We start from the raw sequence: 26,708 nt of genomic DNA, 5'->3' as shown, positions 1-26,708 counted from the left end.
GCTACAGCGCATTGCCCTCTGGTGGACAAACGTAGGTAGTGCAGACAATTAAAAAAAATGACAATGTCCAAAAATTTAAATACAAATTACTTTTATTTTTTTAAAATAAATGCATTTTTTTACAGTCCAAAACAAAAACGAACAACAGGACATGCACTGTCAACCCTGACACAAGGAGCAGGCAAATAAAAACAAAAAATACAGAGGGGAAAAATGTAAAAAATAAAAAATAAAGTTTTTTTTTTTTTTTTACATTTCTGTCTCGGTTTTGTTTTTGCTGATCTGGACTTCGGAGTCTTCATGTTTGTGAGTGTCTCCATATCTAAATAATAATAACAATAATAATAATAATAATAATAAAACACTTCAGATGTGACAAGCTGACAAAAAGGTGACATTTGTTAAAAAGGCAAATAAATGGCAGGAGAAAGGCAAAAGTTTGAAGCCGATATCGTATATATATCTAACACTCTCCATCTATCTTCAACATGATGATTTCCCCTTCAATTCTGATAGGATGACCCAAAAAAAAAAAAGTATTTACCTGCTACACAAAAAAGGCAGAGAAAGACTGTACAATTCTATAAAACCTGTGTTTTTACATTAGTTACAAAAAATAATACTTCATTTCCTGCTCCTTCATACTGTGGGAAAAAGCTTGCATAATTCATTCTCTCGTGGCCTTTTGCTGGTGTGTAATAATAATAATAATAACAACAATAATAATAATACTATGTGGTGTGAGAGGCAGGTTGGCAACAAACTAAGAGATAATATGAGATTATTTACTTTTTAACCAATGATGGCGTGCATGCAAAGAGGTGCAAATTCAAAATGTCCTCTGAAATACGCTTTAACGTCAAATAAAAGCATAAAAAAAGTAGTAAGCCTTCATCCTGCTTTGTCAGATATTCGAAAGCTGAACGTACCCGGAATTGCCGAAGGCCGCTGAGGTCATGTGATGGAAGTTTGTCCTCCCGATAAAACATCAGAAGAAGAAGCCGGCTCATCATCAAGGCTACACAGTCCAAGTGCTTAGAAGATGGCTAAAATGGAGCACGGGAGGGTTTAGTGTTTAGTGACCTCGTGAGCCAACTAAATGGGGCAAAAGCTGCGAGTGGACTTTAAAATGAAAACACAGAGTAGACCTATTACAAAAAAAAAAAAAAGGCCACGCCCACCACCGCCGCCGCCGCCGCCACTCGATCACACCCAGCCGCTGGTCAGCTTATAGAACATCTCCTCGTCTAGAGTCTCGTTCTGGTCCTTGGCCCTCGTGGAGAGGAAGATGTAGCCTCCGATGAACTCGTGCACCACTTTGCAGTCCACCTCGGCACAGATGAACGACAAGCTGGGCTCGTCCGCAAACTCCACCGTCACCTAAAGACGTACAAACCAGCATTGGGGGCTTTAAAGGAGCGGCTCATGTTGGGAACTTTCATCACTGTGATACAACTCTGTAATACTGACTCGGGGGATTATTTTATTATTATTTTGTTATTTTTCTAAGGACCAGCAGGAGCGCTTTTCCACTTTATGTTACTGTGAGAAAAATACGAAAACCACACCCGCATTCACTTCTCCATATCAGAAGACATTTTATCCAAGAGGAAACTGAGGGGAAAATAGTTGCAACAAAGTCACAGCAACCAGGTAAGCTTATGCTAGCCCAAGGGATCAGTCAGAAGGAGCCATGCCGCTTTCCCGGATTTACTTCCAAGGAGAGATTGTATCCAAGAGGTGACTGAGGGCCGCAAGAAAATAGATGCAACAAAGGCACGGCAGCAAAGTAAGCTCTCGTGTGGGATCATCGGAAGGCTAATAAGGGTCTCCGGTATTTACTTCTAAGGAGACATTTTATCTGAGAGGAGACTACGGGCTGCAAGAAAAAGGTAAGCTTATGTTAGCATGTGGTATAAGTCAGAAGGCTACATGCTAACAGAAGTGAACGCGGGTCTCCGGTATTTACTTCTAAGGAGACATTTTATCTAAGAGACTACGGGCTGCAACAAAAACGTAAGCTTATGTTAGCATGCGGTATAAGTCAGAAGGCTACATGCCAACAGAGGTGAACGTGGGTCTCCTGTATTTACTTCTAAGGAGACATTTTATCTGAGAAGAGACTACAGGCTGCAACCAAAAGGTAAGCTTATGTTAGCATGTAGTATAAGTCAGAAGGCTACATGCCAACAGAGGTGAACGCGGGTCTCCTGTATTTACTTCTAAGGAGACATTTTATGTGAGAGGAGACTACGGGCTGCAACAAAAAGGAAGGCTTATGTTAGCATGTGGTATAAGTCAGAAGGCTACACGCCAACAGCGGCTAATAAGGGCCTCCAGTATTTACTTCTAAGGAGACATTTTATCCGAGAAGAGACTACGGGCTGCAACTAAAAGGTAAGCTTATGTTGGCACGTGGTATAAGTCAGAAGACTACATGTCAACAGAGGTGAACGCGGGTCTCCGGTATTTACTTCGAAGGAGACATTTTATCTGAGAAGAGACTACGGGCTGCAACAAAAAGGTAAGCTTATGTTAGCATGTGGTATAAGTCAGAAGGCTACATGCCAACAGAAGTATACGCGGGTCTCCTGTATTTACTTCTAAGGAGACATTTTATCTGAGAGGAGACTACGGGCTGCAACAAAAAGGTAAGCTTATGTTAGCATGTGGTATAAGTCAGAAGGTTACACGCCAACAGCGGCTAATAAGGGTCTCCGGTATTTACTTCTAAGAAGACATTTTATCTGAGAGGAGACTACGGGCTGCAACAAAAAGGTAAGCTTATGTTAGCATGTGGTATAGGTCAGAAGGCTACATGCCAACAGAGGTATACGCGGGTCTCCGGTATTTACTTCTAAGGATACATTTTTATCCAGGAGGACACTGCGGGCAGCGAGATGACAGTGTGGCACTGCAACATGCTAAGTTCATGTTAGCATGTGCCTTTGTTCTCACCATTTCTTGCCGCATATGTCACCAGTGAGCAAGCAGAACTCAATTGCTTTAGCAATCTGGAACCCAGACTGACAAGGTACTAGAACTAGTATCTCATAGTACCTGGTTTTGGTCCCAATCGACCATTTTCTCCTTGGTATTATAGGTTGAATTCCAAAAGGACGCTACAGTATTTTACCCCACAGTCTTGGCTGCTTGGCTCCATTTTCATGCTGCCCTCAGTCTCCTCTTGTTTGAAATAATAGTAAATAGAGGAGTCCTTTGTCGTTAGCATGTGTGGTTATGGAGCTTCTTCATGGTTGTTTTGAAGAGACAATGGGTACAAGCAATGGTTCACTCCGGTCCTACCATCTTGATCTCCCAGTTGACGTTCCACTGCTTCATGTTGCTGAAGCGCCAGGTCTTGATGGCGTCTCCGGTGCTGGCGTCCATGCGGATGAGACGGTTGTAGGTGATGCCGATCAGCTCCTCACGCTTCCCACCCTGGAACCTGAAGATGTGAAAGTTAGCATTGTGGGACATCGTCATGAAAAAGGCAAGGTAGCGGACAGCGAGTCCTCGTACTTGGCCAGGAAGTGAGTGATTCCAAACTCGGGCAAGGACTGCCACGCCTGGATGAAGCGCATCTTGGCCTCAATGAGACTCATCTGGGCCACGTTCTGGTGGGCTTCAAGGATCCGGGCTGATATCTGAAACCAACACACAAAGTGGCAGCCTTGAAGTGCTTTATTTTTGACACCATTTCCACCACCAAGATGACGAGCTGTCACAAGACGGATATGACGGTGGAGACCTTCATGGACCAAAGAACTCCAACTCCAACCCATGCTATAGGGCGTGCATACAACATCTTCATACAACTCAATCATGAGGCAGCCATGGATCCTTCCAGACTGAAGATACTGTTTCTTTGTTATTTCTTCCAACTTTCCGTTCCTCAGCGGTCAGCTAAAAGCCAAATCCATATGGAAGAAGACATCGTGGCACAATTAAGTGGATGACCTCATGCGTGAAAGATGTGGTTTAAAATGGGTGATGGATTCTAGCTAGTCAGCACACTACAAAGCTAACATGTTACATGCGTTAAAATAAATACAGTAGAACCTCCACAGTGACGACCGCTAATTTTCAAGTTTTCGCCATTGGAAGCCAATCATTTAGTAAAAACTTTAATTTAACTGTACAAGTACGATTTTTATATTCCTAGCAAAAACAATGACTAAATAAAACTAAAGTAAAATTACTCGTCATTTACCATGTGAGGTAGCTGAGCACATTCATTCATTCATTCATTTTCTACCGCTTTTCCTCACGAGGGTCGCGGGGATGCTGGAGCCTATCCCAGCTGTCTTTGGGCGAGAGGCTGGGTACACCCTGGACTGGTCGCCAGCCAATCACAGGGCACATATAGACAAACAACCATTCACACTCACATTCATACCTATGGACAATTTGGAGTCACCAATTAACCTAGCATGTTTTTGGAATGTGGGAGGAAACCGGAGTACCCACGCATGCACAGGGAGAACATGCAAACTCCACACAGAGATACCCGAGGGTGGAATTGAACCCTGGTCTCCTAGCTGTGAGGTCTGCGCGCTAACCACTAAACCGCCGTGCCGCCACAAGTTTTACATTCCTAGCAAAAACAATGACTAAATAAAACTAAAGTAAAATTACTCATCATTTACCATGTGAGGTAGCTGAGCACATTCATTCATTCATTTTCTACCGCTTTTCCTCACGAGGGTCGCGGGGATGCTGGAGCCTATCCCAGCTGTCTTTGGGCGAGAGGCGGGGTACACCCTGGACTGGTGGCCAGCCAATCACAGGGCACATATAGACAAACAACCATTCACACTCACATTCATACCTATGGACAATTTGGAGTGGCTAATTAACCTAGCATGTTTTTGGAATGTGGGAGGAAACCGGAGTACCCGGAGAAAACCCACGCATGCACAGGGAGAACATGCAAACTCCACACAGAGATGGCCGAGGGTGGAATTGAACCCTGGTCTCCTAGCTGTGAGGTCTGAGCACTAACCACTAGACCGCCGTGTAGCTGAGCACATGCTTTTTAAAATCATTCTATGATATTTCATTGTTGTATTACACAGCCACATCCTGTTCTATGGTTATCATCACATGTTAAAATCCTTTCGATTTAGCAGTTTGACTTTGAACTACAAACTGGCGCCCATCTACGGAGGTTCCACTGCCAAGTTAGAATGACCGTTCCCGACTAATTCACCGCTACATTTTACGTAAGATCCCCATGACCACATGTTAGCGACCAAAACTACCAACAGTGAAACTATCTACTGTTTAAAAAAAAAAACAAAAGTAGGAACCTGCATGGTCAGTTTATCAAACATGCACCCGGTGGACACACACTGGTGTAAAACTTACCAAATCCCTGATAAAGCCTTGCTGGAAACGGGGACACAGAGGGGAAAAAGGGGAAGAGGATAACAAATAGGTTGGATACAGGAAATAAAACGGATATCAAGAAGGGATGTAGTAGAAAGAGTGTGGTGTGACTTCATGTATGATGAATGGGCTTTACGGATATTTATTGACCAAAATTAACTCTTTCAATCACAGTCGTTTTCGACTTTTTTACAGATTTGTCTGTTATTTAGTCAGCAGCAGTAGAACTTAGGTACATTTCAGGAAAATATCAAACTACAGTGACTATATGCGTTACATTAACGCCCAGTTTGGACTTTTAGGAAAAATAATCAGACTGCACTTCCGGAATAACAAACAAAAAACAGACTGTGTACATATATTTATACTGTTATTCTGTATTTTTCATTCTTTTTTAATAGATGTGTCTGCACCTACTACACCAAAACAAATTCCTAGTATGTGTTTGATCATACCTGGCAATAAACCTTTTCTGATTTCTGACAGTAACTCTTTCTGCCTCCCGTGCAATAAACACATTGCACATAACACATAAACACATAAAAAATGTATAAATACGTCTTTGGTAATGAATGAGTTAAAGAAACACACACAGTCAATTACAGAATATTTACAGAATGATTGTTTTTTTATAGCGTTTATGTTTTCTTTCTTGTTCTCACCAATAATAACAATGCACGCCGCCCATGTAATTCCTTATATATCCACAAGAGGGCGACATATACCCAGCAGCGAGCAGGCACACCGCATTGTGACCACAGACAAGCAATTGTTCTAAACTACACGCCCAGGAAGTTTGTTGTTGTGCTTTTTATGATTAGCATTTGGTTTCTCTTTGGTAAAATGTGCACTCTATGACCCTGAGAATTCCTACCAGTGTGTCCACTGGGAATCTCTCTTTGGTAACAGGAAGTCTTTTGGGGGAGAGGGAGAGAGACGGGGGTCAATGCTGACATTGCTTTTCCCAGAGTCGTTTTCCCGCGCAGCATTCCTAGCCCGTTTCCTGCACACGACTTGAGCGACTGCATAACGAGTATAGCACTTTTTGTCATGATATTTTACACACGTACATACAGTGTACAGTATATTTGACTTTCCAACTTTCTCGCTGTTCCTCACCGCAATATGTAGTCAGCTGTTATAAGACACTGAGTCATTGTGTGAGTCATGGTACATCCGCCTAAACCCCCTCTACCACGCTCCACTTTTATACTAATACTTAAATGAAACCAGATTCAGCACTACGAGGATGCAACCCCCCCTTTGCAAACTAACACAGCGACGTGTACTCAGCTGTTCCAATACACACATACACACACACACACACACACACAGAGCTGATGCTTGCATACAAATCTACCGCCAATGTAATTTCCTGTTTTTTTCATTCATATTTACAAAAAAAGATTTTCTTTGCAGTAGCATAGATATTAATAAATCATCACTGCGCCATGGTAAAATATGTGCCTTTTCTGTGCCTAAAAAATAAAAAAAATTAAAATAAAAATAAAAAAAAGGCAGATTTCAGCATTTTTTACATATTTTGGGCCTAAGTACTGTACAGAAATGGGAATTAGGAAGGAACTCTCTAGATCAGGGGTCTCAAACACGCGGCCCACGGCCCACAGGACACTAGTTTGAGGCCCCCGCCTTGATATGAAAGTTTAATGTTAGTGCGGCCCGCGCAAGTTTGATATGGATGCTGTATGGTATCATGTACCCAGAAAAAATTATTACGTTTGATTCATGTTCATGTTAAAGGTTAAATAACTGTTAATAGTTATCCTCCCTATCTGTGTGGAAGTGGTAAGTTTTTGGCTTTTTTAAGTTTAAAGGAAATAACTTGGAGGCTACCGTTTAGGTCGCTAGCTCTCTAGTTTGCGAGTTAGCATGTGTCTCAAGACCCTGCAGTTGCGCAATATGTTGTAAATAAAAAGAGTATAAATGTGACTATAGTCGTGTTTTGTCATGTCTACAGGGCTCTAATAATGCTTTGTTCATTTTAATCTGAAAAAATAATTTGTCTACCCACCAACTATATGTGGTTTCTTAAGTTTTTATTATTTGCCCTTTTATTATTATTATATTTATTTATTACTGATTGATTTTATTTATTGTTGATTTGTATATTTATTAATCATCTTATTTTGTGCAGAAAAATAAGAATTAAGATATTTGAGAACAGTGGAATGTTTTATCAGAGCTTTTCTTGTAGAAAATCGGAACCAAAGCACTGAAAAAGCTTGTATATTTTTCTGTTTTTAATAAATGTGGCCCAGTCTCACCCAGACCCTAGCTCCAGTGGCCCCCAAGTAAATAGAGTTTGAGACCCCTGCTCTAGATGCTAATATCTACGGTCTTATTACTCCGTCTCTAACATGTTAATTATATTGGTGAAGAAAAAAAAGAGAAATAAAAACCTTATTTAGAAGATCAGAAACAGGTTTTCTATGCTCAAACTTAAATATTGGGTTCATAAATAAGGAATCCTTTGCGGAAATTCATGAAAAAACATCGACCACAATAAATGCAGCTGTCATGTTAAAACACATGAACTCCTGTAATATATGCTATGTACATTAAAGACCACATTTTATGATCTATGTTTGGTTTTGATTTTGATTTACCCACATCCCTGTGGGTGTATTGTATTAAAAAAAAAATTAATTAAAAAAACCACTGGCTTTGATGAAACACATCCATCTGGTTAGCAACTTTGCAAGACTACTTAGCAGTATAAAAAAGTGGCCAAGTACATTGAAGAAGAACTCGTTGCTCCTAGTGTTTTCTAAAAATCTGGCCTGCAGGACATTGTGGATGATGGGTGATGTGCAGTAAAGAAGAGTGAAAAGACAACGCTGATGCCAGGAGGCGTCCATCTGGGAAGCATCAGGCACTGATCTGTGCTACGCCCCCGGCTGGAGTCAAACAAGTAAACAAGAAGCTCTCACAGAAGAGCCGCGAGGCAGACAGCACCCTTCTTGTGTCGCTAAGAGAGCACACGCTAGTCACTGCTGGTACCTGCTTGTTCTTGTACTTCTTCAAATAGCGTGGGGACACCAGGCACTCCGGGTTGATGTCCGTGGTGATGGGCTCGATGAACTGAGGGTCGGGATTCATGTGCTGCATTTTCAGGAAGGAGAGGATGTTCTGCACCTCCAGGTTGTAAGAACTGTCCGCCATGGTCTTCCCCTTGGAGGCCAAGCGACACGCGGCCATCCAGTGGGCGTACTGCTTCTCCTGGAAGTGAAAGACCAGGTTTCCAACCCAAATCCACTAGCTAAATCTTTCTCCGCCATGACGCCTTACCGTGTCGCACCGCAACCAGATCTCATTCATGCCGTCGGCCACGGGGATTAGCAGCTTGATGTTGAATTTCTGACCCGATATGTTCACATCCGGGGTCACCTCGCAGCCTACAGGGGGAGGTCAAACGTTACACAGAGGATCCATGCAGCGTTCGTGTACAATAAATCGCCTACCTCTGAGATTCATCTGGTGAGCGGGTGTGCCGTGCGCCTCCTCTTTACTCTTGTAGCAGGATATGGTGATGTCTTTAAATGTGCACCAATACTGCTTATAGCCCTTCAGGGTTAGCTTCTTGGGCCTGGAAACACATCATGTACGTATATGACACACACTGGATAGGGTTTCATTCTTAGCCTGGATTTATGCTACTGGTCCCTATTCGTCTTCAGTATCTATTTATTCAGATTAGGTGTGTTAACAGAATTATTATTCTGTTTATATTGCTGACACACACACACTCAAACAATGCACAACGATGAGCCAATTCAAGAAACAATACAAGCAGTTGATGTTTGCTAAATACAAGGATGAAGAGTCTTGAACCAGTCATGATGTGCTGTATATATCACTATATTGACACTTACTATGGTACCCATTATGGCATTGGATGCTCATATCACCTCGTACCAAAGTACGAGGTGATATGGGCATTTAAAAAAAATATTTTTTTAATTAAAAACACATTAAGAAAAACCTTAAACTGTATTATTGAAAGCAGGAAGTGAACAAATGTAACAGTTACTGATTGTAAAAGTACCAGATGGAGGGGTAGGATTTAATATGCTTTGCTTCTTCCTACTCCTTTTGGACATGTGGAACTGTGAACTGATTATGTGATGCACTCAATTGTAATCTGATGCATGTTCAAATGACATGAAACCATTATCATTACCATTACCATTTGTCACTGATGAAAGCTAAACTTAGGAGTGTGTTTTGACAGGATTGCCATCCCTGTCATCTGAACCAGACAATTTGGTAGGTGGGATTCAGTCGGACAAAGTAGTTATTCAGATGCTTTGCTCCAAAAATTCAAGCAAAACAAAACTGAGAGACATTACTGTCTTTTCTTACTGGTCAGATGTAGGCTACCTTTTAATTGCCTGATGCACTTCATTGGACATATTGTACCATTACATTGGCTGGTCCAATTGTTCTCCCAGAGAGATGATGATTCTGATGCAAGTACATCCCATTCAAGGCCACATGTGAGCATCCAATGGGGTTAACTGTACTCATATAGTATATATCCAGCCTTAACGATCCTGCGTATCGGTTAGTAATGGCATACCGACAAAAGAGGAAATGCCTTTTCATATCAACCCCAACAATCTTACGAGACTCCTTCATTTTAACGGTCCCGACTTCAAAGTCAAACCCAACGCCTTTGGCAAACAAGCCGGAGCAGGCCACTGTTGTTTTGTCAAGTCATTTCAGGCTATTTCCTGCTTCCTTCACTCACTCACACACACTTGGTAAATGTTTGGTGAATGAACACATGGTGGACTCACTTGAAGACTTTGACGTAGTCCGCTAGCTCGGGAATAGACGTGATGTCACCCTGCGAGGAAGGAAAAGGAAAATCCCACCGTTGTGGTTAGAGCCAAAGCCTAGTAAATCCCAACAACTAAAAAGTGAAACACAGTGAAACAATGACCTCATGATCGGACCCCATGATCCACCACAGAATGGTTTCAGCTGGGAGAATGTGATTTACAGTGGAACCCCCACAGAGGAACACAAAGTCTTATGTGACAATGGTTGGCTTTTATACTATAATTGATAAAGTGAAACAACGTCGATATCAACTAGTCTATCGCTTAGTGTTAACACTTGGTTGATGGTTCATTCCACTTTGTTGGTTCCATTGTTGGTGTGCTCCTACCAGCGTGTTGGACGTCTTCCCTCCCTCCAACGTGATCTCCAGGTCCGATAGGGCGGCGTCTACCTCGTCAACCTCCTTCTCGCTGTTGTTCATGTGGTTGTCGGATGACATGATGGACAGCTTGTTGATGTGGTACTAAGGGAAGAGGAGGAGGACAACCTTAATGCAAGTAAGCTTTTTACTGGGAAGGAGTAAGAAAAGATACAAAGATTGTGTTATAAGTCAAGCGAGAGGGCAATAATTGTGGTTTGCATTAAAAACATGAGTCATAACAACACGCTGACAAAGGGGATTCCTAATGCCTGCTTCTTAAAACATCAGCATGTACAAATTCTGACCCATTTGACACAAAGAGTCGTAGTGGCATACTGCATGGTTTTGCATATGTTTTACTGATTTTTTTTCAGTCTATTCAGGCTTTTGAGTTTATTCCAGACAGAGGGACATAACTCCAGCTAGGGAGTTCATCTAGACCAGGGGTCTCAAACACGCAGCCCGCGGGCCAAATGTGGCCCGCAGGACACTAGTTTGAGGCCCCCGCCTTGATATGAAAGTTTAATGTTAGTGCAGCCCGCGCAAGTTTGATATGGATGCTGTATGGTATCATGTACCCAGAAAAAATTATTACGTTTGATTAATGTTCATGTTAAAGGTTAAATAACTGGTAATAGTTATCCTCGCTATCCGTGTGGAAGTGGTAAGTGTTTGGCTATTTAAGTTTAAAGGAAATAACTTGAAGGCTACCGTTTAGGTCACCAGCTCTCTAGTTTGCGAGTTAGCATGTGTCTCAAGACCCTGCAGTTGCGCAATATGTTGTAAATAAAAAGAGTATAAATGTGACTATAGTCTTGTTTTGTCATGTCTACAGGGCTCTAATAATGCTTTAATTTTAATCTGAAAAACATAATTTGTCTACCCACCAACTACGTATATGTGGTTTCTTAAGTTTTTATTATATGCCGTTTTATTATTATTATTATTATATTTATTTATTACTGATTTTCTTTATTTTTGATTTGTTTATTTATTTTTCATCTTATTTTGTGCAGAAAAATAAAAATTAAGATATTTGAGAACAGTGCAATGTTTTATCAGAGCTTTTATTGTAGAAAATCGGAACCAAAGCACTGAAAAAGTTTGTATATTTTTCTGTTTTTAATAAATGCGTTTTTTGGGGTTTTTTTTTTTGGAAAACCTGATGCGGCCCATCCTTGCCCAGACCCTAGCTCCACTGGCCCCCAGGTAAATTGAGTTTGAGACCCCTGATCTAGACTTTGTTTTTGGAGAGTGTTGTCTTGCTGTTGTCTTCATGAGTCAACACCCTAGTGTTGGGATTGAAATAATTTTCTGACACCTGATCATGTCAGTGTGCCGCCCAGGTGATGACATGCCAACAGTAGCAGGTGACAAAGTGAATGTGGATGATCTGGGCTCTTTATTTAGACTCTTGTATCCACTCAGCCTTCAGTCAGACTCATGAAACCTTAGCCAATAGCATGAGCTCATGATGCCCCCACCCATACCCCCATGAAAAAATAGTATCTGCTTAAGCGCTAACAGAAAGCAAAGCAGTCTAAACACACTCAACTTGGATTCTCTCGGTGGTGCGGAGTAACGGGAAACCGGTTAATTATAACAGCTTAGCTAAAGCGTAGAAACACCTCGACGCCTGAGCGGGCAGATCATGTCTGTCCCGCTGAGGGTGTGTGTGGTCCGGGGCCAAAGCACAGCATCCCGTGGCCCTAAGATGCTCTATAATTAACCCTTGGGGCGAGGACAGGGTGGCGTCCTCAGGTCCCGGCACCCGCAGTTTACGAGGGCCCGAAATAGTGAGGGCACCACCCCAGTACGAAGAAGGGGCAATCTGTATGTCATTCCCACTATACCTCATAATAATGAATTAATTGATTGACTGATTGATTGATTTGTAAATGCAGTGCTGTACTTGATGGCATGATTTTAACCATGGGAAGCTTCATTGAGCATCATCCTATTCAATACAACACAGCACTGAAAGTTCAGAACATAAATCACACCTAAATGCGGGATCATCGCGTCCTTGTTAGGGATCGACCGATATGGTTTTTTTGGGGTCAATGCCGATACCAATTTTTTCCCCATCACCCTTTGCTTGGGTTGATATTTGTGGCCGATACTGCTTTTGATCCCTCAATTCACATGAAAAAATTACCATGATAAATATTACAGGTCTCATGTTTAAACAAATATTTATTGAAATGTAAACACTGAACGGAATGGCATTATCAGCATTAAAAGGAATAAATATTCAACCATGTGCAAAACATTTCTGTCGTAGTTTAAATGTATCTAGCATCGATGTGATGACTGCTCCTCCACAACATGACGCGCACCCCCCCCCCCCCCCCCACCTCGCCTCCACACACAAAAACACATCACACTGACACAATTTAGTACGATATATAAAACATTAAACATTAAAGTTCGTGTTGTGCACGATAAAGACCTCTCATAAGCAGACACTATATGTGTGTGCGTGCTCGGAGAGAGCGCACACACAACACGACACGCATGTAAAGTTGCATAGTTGTTCATTCTTGTTCTGCTCAACTAGTGAGAGTGCTTTTATTTGTCTGTTGCGTTGGTATGTGATGTTTTTGGGCTTTCTTGTTGTCGTCACACCATGACTTAAACTGTTATGCCTAGCGATCACCCAGTGAAATGTGATGGGCTTAGTAAAGTGTTAAAAGCAAGCTAACTCTATTACTTGTGAAATCGCGCCCTTGTTGTGATTCAACAGTGGGGGCGGGGTACCGCGACTACGTGTGTTGCGGGGTCCTCTGCCGCCTGATGCCTGACTTTAAATCATGCAGTGGAAAAATACATCGGCGAACCCACGCACATATCGGCTGATACGATACAAGAGGAAAAAACGCAAATATCGATCGGTCAATCCTTAGTCCTCGTAAACGTGCATCACCATGGAGAATTCCGAACACGTAGTCATTAGCAATCTGTGGCTGTCCAAATTTATAAGTGACGGGCCACCACAAGTGAATGTATGGGAAACAGTGGTAAGTGGTAAGTTTTTGGCTATTTAAGTTTAAGGAAATAACTTGAAGGCTACCGTTTAGGTCGCTAGCTCTCTAGTTTGCGAGTTAGCATGTGTCTCAAGACCCTGCAGTTGCGCAATATGTTGTAAATAAAAAAGTATAAATGTGACTATAGTCGTGTTTTGTCATGTCTACAGGGCTCTAATAATGCTTTAATTTTAATCTGAAAAAAATAATTTGTCTACCCACCAACTATATGTGGTTTCTTAAGTTTTTTTTATTTGCCGTTTTATTATTATTGTTATTATATTTATTTATTATTGATTGATTTTCTTTATTCTTGATTTGTTTATTTATTTTTCATCTTATTTTGTGCAGAAAAATAAAAATTAAGATATTTGTGGAATGTTTTATCAGAGCGTGTGTTGCGGGGTCCTCTGCCTGTCCTTACGTGTGTTGCGGGGTCCTCTGCCGCCTGATGCCTGACTTTAAATCAAGCTGTGGAAAAATACATCAACGAACCCACTCGCGTATCGGCCGATGCCGATACAAGGGGAAAAAAAAAAAAAATATCGGCTCGATATATCGGCTGGCCGATGTATCGGTCGATCCTTAGTCCTCGTAAACATGCATCACCATGGAGAATTCCGAACACGTAGCATTAGCAATCTGTGGCTGTCCAAATTTATAAGTGACTGGCCACCACAAGTGAATGTATGGGAAACGCTGGTGTCAATTAGCCTGTTAAGTAACGTCAACAACCACGACAGTGTGTGATTCTTCCACAACGTGCAGCAGCCAAGCAGCAATACACATGCCGCGTTAAAACTGGCGACTCTCAATTTAGGAGTGTGCGGTCCGGAGGCCGATGTACGCAATCCCCCGATGGAAGACTTATGTCTCAACATTTTTAAATGCTGAAGAAGACACCGTCACATTCAGAGGCAAATCTTTACCTGCAAGGCAGCAAACATCATCATTTCCTCCTCCGTACACTCAATCTCCTCCAGCAAGATGGCCCACTTGGCTTGTTCGTAGAGCTGGTTCACCCGGATGGCATCATACTGGAATGGATTGAGAACAGTATGACCAAGGGGGAAACCGGCAGGGCAAAAACACCATTATACAGTACAACCAATTCAAATGAATGCCCTGGAAGTATTTTTAGAAAAAATGCCTCTAAAGTTGCACATAAGGCATTGATGAGTCATTCTAAGTGTGTGTTTTGCTTTTTCTTTGAATTTTTGGGTAGCCTCAAAAGATTCCTATTTAAAGTCACTATGAATGTCATCACTTATTATTGAACTCAAGCTTGATGCTTTTGTTTTGTTTAAACTGTGGTTAACTTTTTACATTTGTAGGACTTGTTTAAAACATTGCCTGTACAGTTGGCTTTATATGGGACACATTTATTCTAAATCTAAACAAATCTCAGAGGTTCCACTGTACTAAAAAATACTGTACACAGGTGATATACACTGCTTTCTTATAGATATCCTATCAATATTGGCAAAAAAATCTATAGCAAAATTTTTATCGATAATATTGGGCTGATATGATCGGACATCCCCAATACTACATAGTGTCAAAAACGCCTGTGATAATTACCTTTGGATTGAGGTCAAAGAAACTGTGGTATTTAAACCTTAGCAGCAACACCTCATTCTCCTTCACATCCTGCTCCATCAGAGACCTGGAGGAGTCCAACCACCTGCACACATGGAGAACATATTCCTTTCAAACCAACAGACTTACAGTCACCATAACACTAAGCTGTACGAACTCTCACCCTTGGTTGATCTTGGCTTTGTCCAGCAAGGACTGTGGCTTGTAGAGTTTGACCAGGATGTCCGGTGAGGAGATGGGCTGGCTGACGGCGAGGATGCCGGGATTGCCCTCCGAAAGCGGGCTGTCCCCAAACCAGGCGGACGTGGGCGACAGCGGGCTGCCGTCCCTGGAGTCGTACGTGGGCGTCATTGTCTTGCTGTACAATCCCGGGCTGGAATAGATGCTTCCTGTAGGCGCAAAGTCATCAGTTAGGCCAGGAAGAGCGGCTTAAGGACGAAGCTATTTGAAGCATCCAGGTGATCACACTTAATAGCAGCATGTGATGAACCAGCCCACACATTGCAGATGAGTGACCTCCTGGAGGAGCTGATGTGGACCAGCATGCAAGCAGATGATGCACAAGATAATCAGGGATACCCGTTTACTCAAGTTCAAACCTACAGGAATGCACTGCACACAGGAAATGTCAAATATTTGCAATCCCCTCCATCCCGTTCTCCTTTTGTGGGCCCAAGGTCAAAAAAGCGACAACAGTTAAATCCCATCTCAAACCAGGAAGTGGACTTGGTTTGTGAGGGCGCAACAACAGGGGTCATGAGAACAGGGGGTGCAAGATCCATCCTTCTTTCTGGGAGGAAAGGAGGTGTTATTCATGTGCTCCTTGCCGGATTTTCTCTAATGCTGGGTTCAGCGGGTCAGGAAGAGACCTCCCAGTCTCCCATGAGGGGTCTCTTGAGGAATCCAAAATATCTCAACAGAGTAGCGTACAAGCTGGCAACACAACTCCTCCATCCTGTTTACAGACTTGCTGATATGAGGGAAAAGTCACAGAGAATGCTAACATGCAGCAAACTCCCACACATCCGTGGACGGCTTCTAGACCACCAAGACCGGATATAAACTTCTACAATACTTATAGCAGAGGTCTCAAACCTGCCTTTGTGGACCCTAACATTAACGTTTAGTGTACATGTGCCCTGCACACCCTGAGGAGATGATGAGAGGCACTTTAGCTTGCGTAACAGAAGCGACCCTTTAATTGGGCAAGCAATAGCTTCCAGACTCCCAGCATGCTTTGCAGCACACGTTGCATGTTAAATTGTATGAAGGTTAGAGTGTTATTTCTTATATGACACCGTAGTCAGACGATTTTTCAAAATGTGATTCTGGACTGAATACTTCTAAAAAGTCATCTAAAAATAGTGAGAAAATAGTGAGAGCTACTATAGGGGTGTCCAAAGTGCAGCCTGGGTCCCATTTGCAGCCCATGGCTGTTTTTTTTATTGACCTGCAGTTTTTAATATATCTAAAACGGTGAAAAGGGAAAAAACTCAAAGTCAAAATATTAACAGAAAAAAGTGTAAAAAGTAGAAAAAGTCATGATTACAAGAAGAATACCAAGAAGGAAGTTGAAATAGTTGGATAATTCAATTTTGTTTTTTTTTTTTAAACAAAACAGGTGTAATTTAATGAGAATAAAATGAGGGAAAATAGTCATTCTAATGAGGATAAACTTGTATATTATGAGGGAAAATAATGTAATTTTAGTAGTACAGAGTTGAAATAAGAAAATAAGAAAAAAAAATAAGAAATAAGAAAAATGTTATTTTACAAAAACCTGTAAAACAGAACAAAAACTTTTGTTTTTAGAATATTAGGGTGGGGTGAAAAGATATACTATAGGAATATTATTATATCAACACAAATTTACATTATAGGAAAGCAGAAATATTTGGAAAATGGGGGAAAAGAACGAATTTTTTTTTTTTTTAAACCTACATCACAAAGCTGAGGTGCGTTTTTTTTCTTGAAATATACAATATATGTTGCTTTAAAAAATATCAAATTGGCCCTTGCTTCCTTTCATTTTTCAGTGTGGCCTTCTCTGGAAAAAAAGTTTGGACACCCCTGAGCGACCATTACTATTACTGTAATCTTTTATCATGTGAGTTGTATTTGCCTTGGTATAGCCAGACGATACGCAGCTGGCCTTCCCTCAAATGGTTACGGATGTCAGGTGACCTCAACAAACCAGCAGTGGGGGTGGGGGAGGGGGGGCAATGGTGAAGAAGCATTGCAGAAGAAGACAAAAAAAAAAGAATAGTAGGGGAAAGCTTACCTTTGACAGGTCCGATGTGTATGATCTCAGAGGCTAGGGTGAAAAGAGAAAGGAAGGGAAAAGAGAAGGAAAGTAGAGGGATGGGAACAGACAATCAATGGGATTATTGGGGAGACTTTTTTTAAAGGATGGAAGGAGGTGAAAGGAAAACAAGTATGAGAAGATCTTCGTCATTTTAAGGTGTTGGCATGGGAAGTCCACCCACTGAAGAGTCAAAACAGGCGAGGTGTCGGACAACTTGACCCAGCCATGCCGTTTAAAGTGACAGTCCCAAGTGTCTGACAAAATATATGAGCACAGCAATGCATTCTCAGGCTGCTTTTTTTAATGTTCTTGGCGCTTGTGTATGTGAGGTTTTCTAAAAATGAGACAGAGATAGAGGGTGAGGTTTTGGGTAACCTCCTTGTGGAAACAATTGGTCATATACTTATTATATGATCTCAGCCTAGCCACATACCAGCCACATTATTTGTGTCACTATCTGTATTGTGCATAATATGTATGTATGTCTGTCTGTATGTACCACCATATTAAATCTTTTCAAGCATAAAGTTCTTTGGAATGAATTTTATTGGGAAACCCTATACAAGAGCTGTCATTGATTCCACCAGCGTAAATGCTACAGTATATTTTTAACAGTACAATGGTAATGGTAATGGTTTTATTTCATTTGAACATGCACCAGATTACAATTGAGTGCATCCCATAATCAGTTCACAGTTCCACATGTCCAAAAGGAGTAGGAAGAAGCAAAGCTTATTAAATCCTACCCCTCCATCTGGTACTTTTACAATCACTAACTGTTACATTTGTTCACTTCCTGCTTTCCATAATACAGTTTAAGGTTTTTTTGTTTTTTTTATAATGTACCTTTTACCAAAGTACGAGGTGATATGAGCATCCAATGACATAATGGGTACCATAGTAAGTGTCAATATAGTGATATATATAGCACATCATGACTGGTTCAAGACTCTTCATCCTTGTATTTAGCAAACATCAACTGCTTGTATTGTTTCTTGAATTGGCTCATCGTTGTGCATTGTTTGAGGTCCTTACTCAATCCATTCCATAGTTTGATTCCACATACTGAAATGCTATGGCTAGCATAACGTAGCCCTAGCATAGAAGTGTTTCAAATGTAGTTCTCTTGTAGAGAAGTATTGGATGACATTTTTTGGTAATTGGTTTGGTAATTTGGTAACTGACCTTTTTTGCAGTACATTTAGCGAGTGACGATTGATAGTTATTACCCCGTATTTCCATATTTCATATGTAAGATATGGTAGAACCAGTGTGTGTTTGGATAGTCGAAATATAACAAAATCATGTCTGAATATAACAAACTAAATATTCAATAAGACGACAAAATGAACCCATTTAACTACTGCAAATGTTCTGATTAATTCAATACAGAGTTGATGATGCTGTTAATGCTAGCTGAGCAGTTACCGCTATTACAACATTGGTTCTGTTGGCGCTCTGTTATGCAATATACTAAAAATGAGCCATGTGGTCAAAAAGAGCTTTGTTTTGCTTTCCACTACTATAAAAAAAAGTCAATTAAACTGTTTAATAACGCATACACCCCATACATGGCATTAAAAGCTGTGGCTATAGGCAACCTCTTGATGTAGTTTTTTTTATTTTTTTTATTAAGGCCCAAGATGGCAGTACCTGCATTTGAAGTGTCATGAGTAGTATTAGTCTACCTATACGTGCGCTATTCATCTGTTGATGTGAAACTCACTGTAAATGCTAGCTCAGCAGTTTGCTCCTTCCCGCTATAACAACACTGGTTCTGTTGCTGCTGTGTTGTGAGATATACCTGTATAAAATGTACAATGTGGTCAAAAAGAGCTACGCTTTCCTTTACACTTTCTGATGCACTCAGTTTTATTGGAGTTAAAAAAAAAAACTTAATTATTTATTAGAAATGACTGTTAGAATCAAATAATAATAGTTGTAATAAAAAAACTAACGTATCCCTGTTGTCTTTGCGGTTTAGGTAAATAAACGTCTCTGTTGTAATTACAGCATATTATATTCCAGTAGTTTGGTGTCTAAAGACGACTAAAATGATGTGAGCTATGTGACGTTGATTAATTTCAACGCGACATGGTGATGGAAACAGGAGGTCAGAACAATCAGAGAGTGATTCTAGCAACTCTAGCAACAGCTAAAAAGGAAATGCCCATCCCTGTGATATACAGTATGCCCTACATTAGAGTAAGAAGGGAATAGTTGGAGTTGGCTGGTGTTGTGATTGCATCGCTTCCTCTCCTCGGGGAGGCCTTGTGATTCTAATCAGGAGATCCAAGCAAAAAAGGCCAGGCCCCTTGCACACATGGGACGGAATAACGCCTAGCAATTTGGCCATGCAGTACACTCTCCAGCTATAGCATGTGATCTGATAGGGGATTCTGCACATTCTTGCTGTAAGCGGTCCTTGGCACCATTAAAGAGTGTGAGGGAAAAAATAACATGTCTATATATCCATCACAGAAAGGCACCCGACCGTTTGGGTGTTGGTGCCGTTAAATCGTGTTTTTTGGAGGTGATTGCACATGAAATACATGATCTTTTGCTATGTTGATGGAGGGAAAGTTTGCCATCCCGCTGTTGTTGTGCATGCTAACTGTGAAAGCAATGCAGCCTGTTGTCTTCTGCTCCTCCCTGCCCACTTGGTCGTAACTCAGCACTCGCTGGCTGAAGGAAAGGAAGAGGTGGGGGTTGCGCGGCCTGGTTAAAATGGCAGCGTGACCAACTATGTGTGGAATCCCAACCATCCTTCATGCTCCCTGCCAAGGAATTGAGAGCCAGGTCTGCAGAGGCCACACAGGGCTTCAGGCTAACAACCAGAATTGTGGTTCTCTGGTTGCAAGGTGTATCTTAGCGGTTTTCGAAGACAAGTTCAAAATTTGACACATAGAATGAACACTGGGAACCATCACAAGCTCCGCTGTGAGCAAATTGTATTAGTTTTTTGATTAAAATGCACCAATATTTCCCTTAACCAGTTTTTCATGGTGCCTTACCTGATCCAGGGGTTAGCAATGGACCCTCTAGCTCCAGATCGGCTTCTTCTGCCTCCTCTAACTTTTTTTTCTTCTTTTTAGGATCACGTGGCTTGCGGAGTAGAGATAACTCCTCTGGGTGGCGGATATCTGGAACGAGAAAGGGAGTCACAAATGTCATTGGTTGTCAATACTTGAAATGGACGTCATTTCAGGACCATAAAGCGCACTGATAGGTAAGCAATACCCATTAAATTTAAAAAGGCCTTACAAGAAAGATTTTAACTTTGAATTACATAAATGCTTTTTCCTACAGACCGTCAAAGAGTGCAGGGAACACAGCTAGTTAAACAGTAGCCTGTTAGAAAAGTCATTCACCACCATCTTCATCCTCCTCCTGAAAACTACAACCACTCAAGTTGTCATCTTCAGCACCGCAATTGTTTGTATTTGTATTGTTTGTATTTTTTATATTCTGCATAACCCACACACACACCCTATAAAACCGCAGAACTTTTCAAGCTCACTGAAAATCAGCATCTGAAATTAACTCAACTTTGGGAGGCAAAGGGGCGACTACTAATAAAATGTCTTAAAGGTTGGCATGTCTATGAGTGTCTTTATTCATGCTTGAACTATTCTGGTGCCAGCAACTCGGACAGTGGTTTGTACAAATGTACAAATATGATCAGGAATGGTAATACCCAATACCCCAGTACCCAATGGTAGAACCCAAGTAGGGTTATGACACAAAATTATTAAGAACCACTCGACAATAACGATGTACCGATGGCCCGGGGCAAGTTAAAACAAAGTTGGGGCAAGTAAATCCAATCAGTGATATTCCCGTCGGGCAAGTGCACTTTGGCATGCCATACTGCCAAGAGTTTTTTTTTTAAAGCGGTTCTTGTTGGGTGTTGGTAAAATTCCGGCGTAATTCCGGTGGTAATTTGCAAACCAATCCTTGCAAATCTTGAAATGGACCAATCAGAATCGTTTACTTAGACCGCGGTCTGCAGTCCACAGTCCGCGTTTTACCCACACCCGTTCTTGTTCGCGATTAAACAATCAGCGAAAAAAAAATCAGTGAATCTATCATGGCGTCCCTGCCAACATGGTCTAATTCTTCAACAACTTGTGAAGGAAAACAACAAAAAGTGATGAACCAGTGCCTCCTAAACAAGTATTTTATTAGCGGCAGCAAATCAAATGATGGCACAGGTGAGTGGATCACATTGCTGTGACAATTTGAAGTGGTCACAATGAAACACCAGCGATTAGATCCAATACCAAGTGCTGATTTTGCACAAGCTACAAAATCTAGCGCTTCCATTTCTCTGTGGATTTTTCTCACCTTTGCTTCACAAATTATTGTTTGACCATTGAGCATTTTTTTCTGGATTAAAAACACTTTACTAGTACACAAATGTGTCTATTCAATAATGTTTCATTGTGGTGCACAACTTATAAAAGGCAAAGTGCCTGGAAGTCTCTTGACAATCCAGATTTCCATGCAACGTCATGATGTATGTAGGAAAACAACCACAAGAAATGATAATCATTTCATCTTTATTTGAGATTCTCATGTGATGCCACAAAAATTAGATATCATTATGGCAGTCATTTCATTTTACATGGGGCAAGTTCGGGCAAGTAGTTCTCACCTTAAGGATTCCCCATGGGCAAGTCATTTTTGTTTTTAATGTAGAGCCCTGTATAGACTATTTTCTAACAAAATAAGCACAATGCTTCAGAAGAATATCACACAAAATGTTTGGAATTATTAATTATGTTGAAGAAGTAACCAACTTTCTAGTGAAACTAGGTGCTGAAAAGAAAGCTTATCTCGATTAGGAATGGAATAGTAAATGTTACAAAAGTTGGGCATTACCAAGGCCCTGGACTTTGTTTCTGTTTTGTAGGAATCTGTGCAAAGTCTACTGTGTTACATTAAATATGGACTCACTTTTGGTAACATTAGCACGTGTCTTCAAAACATTCAGCTGGGAATCATATTAAAATTGTAGAGTAGAAATGTAAGAAAAGAATGTTAATGTACATACAATAGTGACAATGAGCGTAAATAAGGTAAGAAATGCAGACAGCTGTGCACATGAGCAGTGGAAAAAAAAAACCTAAATCCCCTTTCTCGGGCAATCCACAAATCTTGCTTCAAGTTGTAATCCTCAACTGAGACAGGCCAGACACAACCTCAACCCCCCCTCCAGTCCTCTAACACACACACACACACACACACACACACACACACACACACACACACACACACACACACACAAGTGCTATTAGGTTGCTGCTGAACAGTAGAACTTTAAACATATCATAACTGTGTGTGTGTGTGTGTATTTGAAGAAGAGTCATGTTCACAATGTGATATAATGACTAAAACAGAGTAGCTTCTTTTTTTCCACTCTGCAGCAGCGATGGTGATAGTGAGGGTGAAGGTGGGGGGGTCTTTGGATGTGTTAGGACCAGAGTCCATGTGGCAAATTGGGAAGCACATCTGGATGCTCACATGGATTTAATTCTACTTGAATTAAGACCCAAACTGACATTTGAGAATCACGCAAATGACTTTGTTCCCTTCATTTACTATTATGATAATGTGATTGAAGAAGTTGCTTAAGGAAGCATGAGCAGAGAGAGAACATCTTAGTTAGTAGGAAGGCTTGTTTGCTTTGTGTAACTAAAGCAAAAGCATTCCAGGAGTATTAAAATCTACCAGATGGGAGCTCGCTCACTCTCACTCTCACTCTCGCTCCCTCCTTCCATTCTGGCTTCGCTGTAGCGTTAAAGCACAATCCCTGTGCCCTTATACAGCCATGTCAGTTGCAGGCGTGCTGCCGAGCTTCTGTCCCACCGAGCTAGGGGTCCAAAACACACACACACACACATTTGCACAGACTATGTGCGTGTAAGCCACGTGGCATTTATGAATTTACTATTAAGGAATAATTGTCATACACTCTTATTTTCCTTTATCGCAAATCAGAGGGTCCTGAAGTTGTTTTTGTGGAAAAACATAACTCATGACAAAATAGCATATTGCCACATTGTGTCTTTGGGAACATTGACATCAAGAATGAGTTTCAGTGAAGGCAAAAGTAATCTTTAAATGTTTATTTATCCCTTTTAATCATAATTTATAGACATTTAAAACTATAAAAACGTGTTTGTTGACATTTTTGAGAGTGGAGGGCTGAAGGCATCGTCTATGGTTGACTTCCACTTCCGGTTTGGCATTTCGGTAGCAAGCTAGCTTCTTTAGTAGCTAATGCATTTTTCTGATAGAAATGAATTTAGAACAGTGGAGGACTCGTGCAGTGTATTGGTAGCATGACAAGTGTTGTTTTGTATGCAAATGTACGGAAACTTTGGTGTCAATTTTCTGTATTAATTGAAAAACACCCTAACCGGGGCAGACCCTAACCGAGGTTCCACTGTGATAGTCATGTCATGATATTGGGTAGGAAAAATCTATCTACAGGTACAGTTTGTCAAATCCTACTTTGAGTCGTTCTTACGTCTAGGTGTGCACAAACTACAGTTAATTATAAATTTTAAAAATAGATCATAATGTTATCGGTTATATTAGTTGTCGATCTTGAGAAGCAAGAAGTGATCCGTATCAGTGTTGTATAAATATCCTACAGAATCGGGCATCCAGAGTTTTTAGTTTTTAAAGGGGACCTATTAAGCTCATTTTTCAGCCCTTTGTATTGACTTGTAGACTATAGGGCAGCTACACACGACAACCAGCACAGAAAGTGTTCTACTTCTTCCAGAATCTGCAAATATTCAGCTGAATTTCTTTGGATTTTGTGCTTCCTGCAAAACCGATGTGTTTTAATTTCACTCATGGCCTGCCTCCAGGCACGCCCACTCTGCTGTCATTGGTTACACTGCCAAGTGCATAGAAACACATCCGGTTTGTGCCGCTAACTGTTGCTGATAATAAACGGCGATTTTGTCCACTGCCAAGTGCATATAAAGACTTCCGGTTTCTGCACCCAACTTTATAGGAGTTGATAAACAGCGATTTATCTTTTAAAAATATCCGGTTTTAACATACAGCCATATGCATTGGATCCCGAATCCAATCCGGAAGGGGAGACTGCACAGTCCGAAGTTTCTCAAAAAAAGAGGTTACTTCAAGACGTCTCTCAATGGTAGGTAGCGTTAGCATTTTAGCGGTTTTCCCCAACATGGAATGTGTTTTGCGGGACAACCATCCATTTTCCATTTTCCTCCGCTTATCCATGTCCGGGTCGCGAAGGCAGCAGTCCTAGTAGGGAAGCCCAGACTTCCCGCTCCCCGGCCACCTCCTCCAGCTCCACCAGGAGGACACTAAGGCTGGTATCTGGGGCGGTTAAAACGGTCCTCAGTGGCAAAGCTCCGGGGGTAAACGAGTTCCGCCCAGAATTCCTCAAGGCTCTGGATGTTGAGGGACTGTCTTGGCTGGCACGTCTCTTCAACATTGCGTGGAAGTCAGAAACAGTACCTTTGGATTGACAGACTGGGGTGGTGGTCCCCCTTTTCAAGAAGGGTGACCGGAGGGTGTGTTTTAACGATAGCGGGACAACCAGTGTGTAAAAAACTGGGTTAGTGCTATTATTATTATACAAGCGCTTTGTTACTTACTACTTAGACTTCCGAGTCTTCCACACAACCAAGTCATGTTGGAAAGGCGTAAGGCTTCAGCAAGTTTATCAGCTAGTCCAGATGCATAGCGGCCCATGTTCACAAAACAGTCAAGTGTGAAATGCAGTTAACCGATTAAAACCCATTTCTTTAGCTGGTAGGGGATCAGGACCTCCAACCACTACTGCCTGGTGGTGGCGTTTTTGGAAATTTTAAACAAATGTGGTGCTAGCATTGTTAGCAAGTAAACAGCAGAGCAGAGCTTGGGGGAGGGCAGAGAGTTTATATATATACGGAAGTCTGCCCTTCTATGATGTCGCAAAGGAACGGTTTTACCACCAGCGTTTTGAACCATCCCAAACTTCTTTTAGGGCTCAGTGCCAAATGCACAAACCTCATTATCTGAAACTTTGACATTGTTTAATACGAGAATACATTTATAAGTATTTATAGGGAAAACGGGTCCTCTTTAACATCAATAGGGGTTACCTCCTTTTTCTGACAACAAGTTTTCATTCACATCTTCACTAACACTGTTGAAACGATGCCTTTAGAAAGGCCATGGTGCATTTTGTGTTCAGAATAATAAAAATCAGCAGTCCACCTAAGGGGAAAAGTCACATATTCTATCGATGTCTGACAATAAATTGTATAATCTAGGAAAACTCAGACTGACAAACAAAATACCAACAAAACCACAATATACCTGGCACAGGATCGATACAGATCATAACAGGCACATTCATTGCTGTCAAACTTGGTCAAGAATTTGAATTATATGCTCAGAATCTTTCACGATCTGGTGAGAAAAAGTTTGCCACATACTTGGAGCCTGAGTGTAGCTTACAAAAAAAAATGTGGTCCATTAGCAGAAGTGACACCTGAATAAGACTCAACCATCCATCCAGGAGTCTTGCGGGAGTAAGCAGAGCTGAGGGCTTGACTGAGAGCCAACAAAGCAGTGCTGGAAGATGATGTGCTCCTTGGAAGACATGGTTCAATGCAGCACACAACAATGGCGTAGACTGTCACATTCTGAATTCACAAAGAAATAGCAGACAGACAGACCCTAAACGGACTAAAAAGAGGGGTGAGTTCTTCTGATGATATTTTCCTTATGTGCCTCACAGGTACTCACATCTGTTTTGTGGAGGATGGGTCAAAAGCCACAAGAAACAAGAGAGTTATAAAATAAAAGTCCTATCATCCTGATAGAAATCCTCCAAAACATAAGGGTATCACCACGTTGACAAGTGGCGATAAAAAAAATCCCTCCAAGGAAAAAACCTCAAACATCCACAGAATGTCCTTAAAATGTTATTGAAAGAAGTATTGAAACCCCCGCATCAAGAAAGAAGTGAAAAGGATGAGCAAAAAGGCTGATAATGCTTGTTAAAACTGCACTCGAGAAAGAAAAAGCACATTGTTATGACAACAGTAGTCTGCCAAGACATCACTTGGCAGACCGTAAATGTGCTAAACCACCGAAGCAATGAAACACTTGATTG

The 26,708-nt window shown here is 41.3% G+C and overlaps 1 protein-coding gene across 4 annotated transcripts in view; it reads right to left on the bottom strand.

Annotated features, from left to right (window-relative positions):
* Nucleotides 1–313: 313 nt before the first annotated feature.
* fermt2 (FERM domain containing kindlin 2) overlaps nt 314–26,708 on the bottom strand; it is a 49,434-nt gene continuing 23,039 nt past the window's right edge. The window contains exons 4-17 of one of the 4 annotated variants that reach the window (XM_058090356.2): nt 20,563–20,691; nt 17,525–17,557; nt 15,407–15,632; nt 15,226–15,328; nt 14,574–14,681; nt 10,586–10,720; nt 10,212–10,261; nt 8,874–8,998; nt 8,701–8,807; nt 8,413–8,631; nt 5,371–5,391; nt 3,523–3,647; nt 3,307–3,448; nt 314–1,380 (exon numbers count right to left, since the gene is read on the bottom strand). In XM_058090356.2, coding sequence (XP_057946339.1) covers nt 1,207–1,380; nt 3,307–3,448; nt 3,523–3,647; nt 5,371–5,391; nt 8,413–8,631; nt 8,701–8,807; nt 8,874–8,998; nt 10,212–10,261; nt 10,586–10,720; nt 14,574–14,681; nt 15,226–15,328; nt 15,407–15,632; nt 17,525–17,557; nt 20,563–20,691 — 1,697 coding nt within the window. In that variant the 3' untranslated portion in view covers nt 314–1,206. The remainder of the gene's footprint in view (nt 1,381–3,306; nt 3,449–3,522; nt 3,648–5,370; nt 5,392–8,412; nt 8,632–8,700; nt 8,808–8,873; nt 8,999–10,211; nt 10,262–10,585; nt 10,721–14,573; nt 14,682–15,225; nt 15,329–15,406; nt 15,633–17,524; nt 17,558–20,562; nt 20,692–26,708) is intronic. The other 3 variants (XM_058090358.2, XM_058090360.2, XM_058090361.2) reach the window with 3 other exon arrangements.

The sequence above is a fragment of the Doryrhamphus excisus genome, linkage group LG14, assembly GCF_037039965.1.
Source record: "Doryrhamphus excisus strain RoL-2023G ecotype Guam linkage group LG14, RoL_Dexc_Guam_v1.1, whole genome shotgun sequence".
Taxonomy (NCBI): Eukaryota; Metazoa; Chordata; class Actinopteri; order Syngnathiformes; family Syngnathidae; genus Doryrhamphus; species Doryrhamphus excisus.
The sequence above is the reverse complement of the archived record's forward strand: the minus strand, read 5'-3'. Positions and strand labels throughout refer to the sequence as shown.